This window comes from Seriola lalandi, unplaced genomic scaffold, assembly GCF_002814215.2.
Source record: "Seriola lalandi dorsalis isolate HSWRI2012SDOR001 ecotype SW California unplaced genomic scaffold, Sedor1 jcf7180002053861, whole genome shotgun sequence".
Taxonomy (NCBI): Eukaryota; Metazoa; Chordata; class Actinopteri; order Carangiformes; family Carangidae; genus Seriola; species Seriola lalandi.
In genome coordinates, this window is record NW_019524414.1 from 10317 (window position 1) to 11226 (window position 910).

At 42.2% G+C, this 910-nt stretch overlaps 1 protein-coding gene across 1 annotated transcript in view; it reads left to right on the forward strand.

Moving 5' to 3' along the window:
- Nucleotides 1–910, forward strand: part of LOC111651926 (sorting nexin-2-like) — a gene marked incomplete at its 3' end in the record, with an annotated part of 9249 nt that overhangs the window by 2267 nt on the left and 6072 nt on the right. Inside the window, 2 exon segments of the mRNA XM_023402003.2 lie at nt 42–183; nt 773–851. Of these exon segments, the coding sequence (XP_023257771.2) occupies nt 42–183; nt 773–851 (221 nt within the window).

Genomic DNA, 910 nt, shown 5'->3' on the forward strand with positions numbered 1-910 from the left:
CTCTCTCTCTCTCTCTCTCTCTCCCTGTGTCTCTCGCCCAGACCTCCATGTCTCTGTTCAAGCGTAACGAGTTTTCGGTAAAAAGGCGTTTCAGTGACTTCCTGGGTCTGCACAGTAAACTAGCCTCCAAGTACCTGCACATAGGCTACATCGTCCCGCCTGCACCGGAGAAAAGCATTGTGGGTAAGTGAAACCGCTGCCAAAGACGCCCTCTGCTGGACTCAAGACCATAACACCATTACTTTATTTATATATATATATATATATATATATACTTGTTAAACTGAGAATTTGAAGTGAATAAGAGGTGATTAATAAGTAAATAAGGAAATGTCTAATTTAAAGAGTGGATGTCTCTTATTTTGAAAATAATGGCATTTTGTGTATATTTTTCTTTAGTTTCTTTAACTAACTCCACTCACTGCTCACTCAGTATTAAAACAAGTGGACAAAGCTGAACAAAGTCTGGTATCACACGACAGAAACGCTGCTGGACGTTTTATTTTGAAAAGTCTTGGGTTGTTTGGGTCTCATCAGTCACGACTCTGATTTGTCACGCTCCTATCACGTAACGACGACCTCGTCCTCGAGTCATTCAGATACTTGCAGATGTTTCTTTCACCAGATGTTAGTTACCACGATGGTTTTCACTCTCTACAAACAGCTGTAAATATTCATACACATATAATATTAATATAATATATAATAAAAGATAATATATCCATAAACACGACGTGCTGTGTGACCGTCACGAGCGTCTCCTCGTCTGCAGGGATGACCAAGGTGAAGGTGGGGAAGGAGGACCAGTCGTCCAACGAGTTCGTGGAGAAGAGGAGGTCGGCGCTGGAGAGGTACACACACACACACACACACACACACACACACACACACACACACACACACACACACA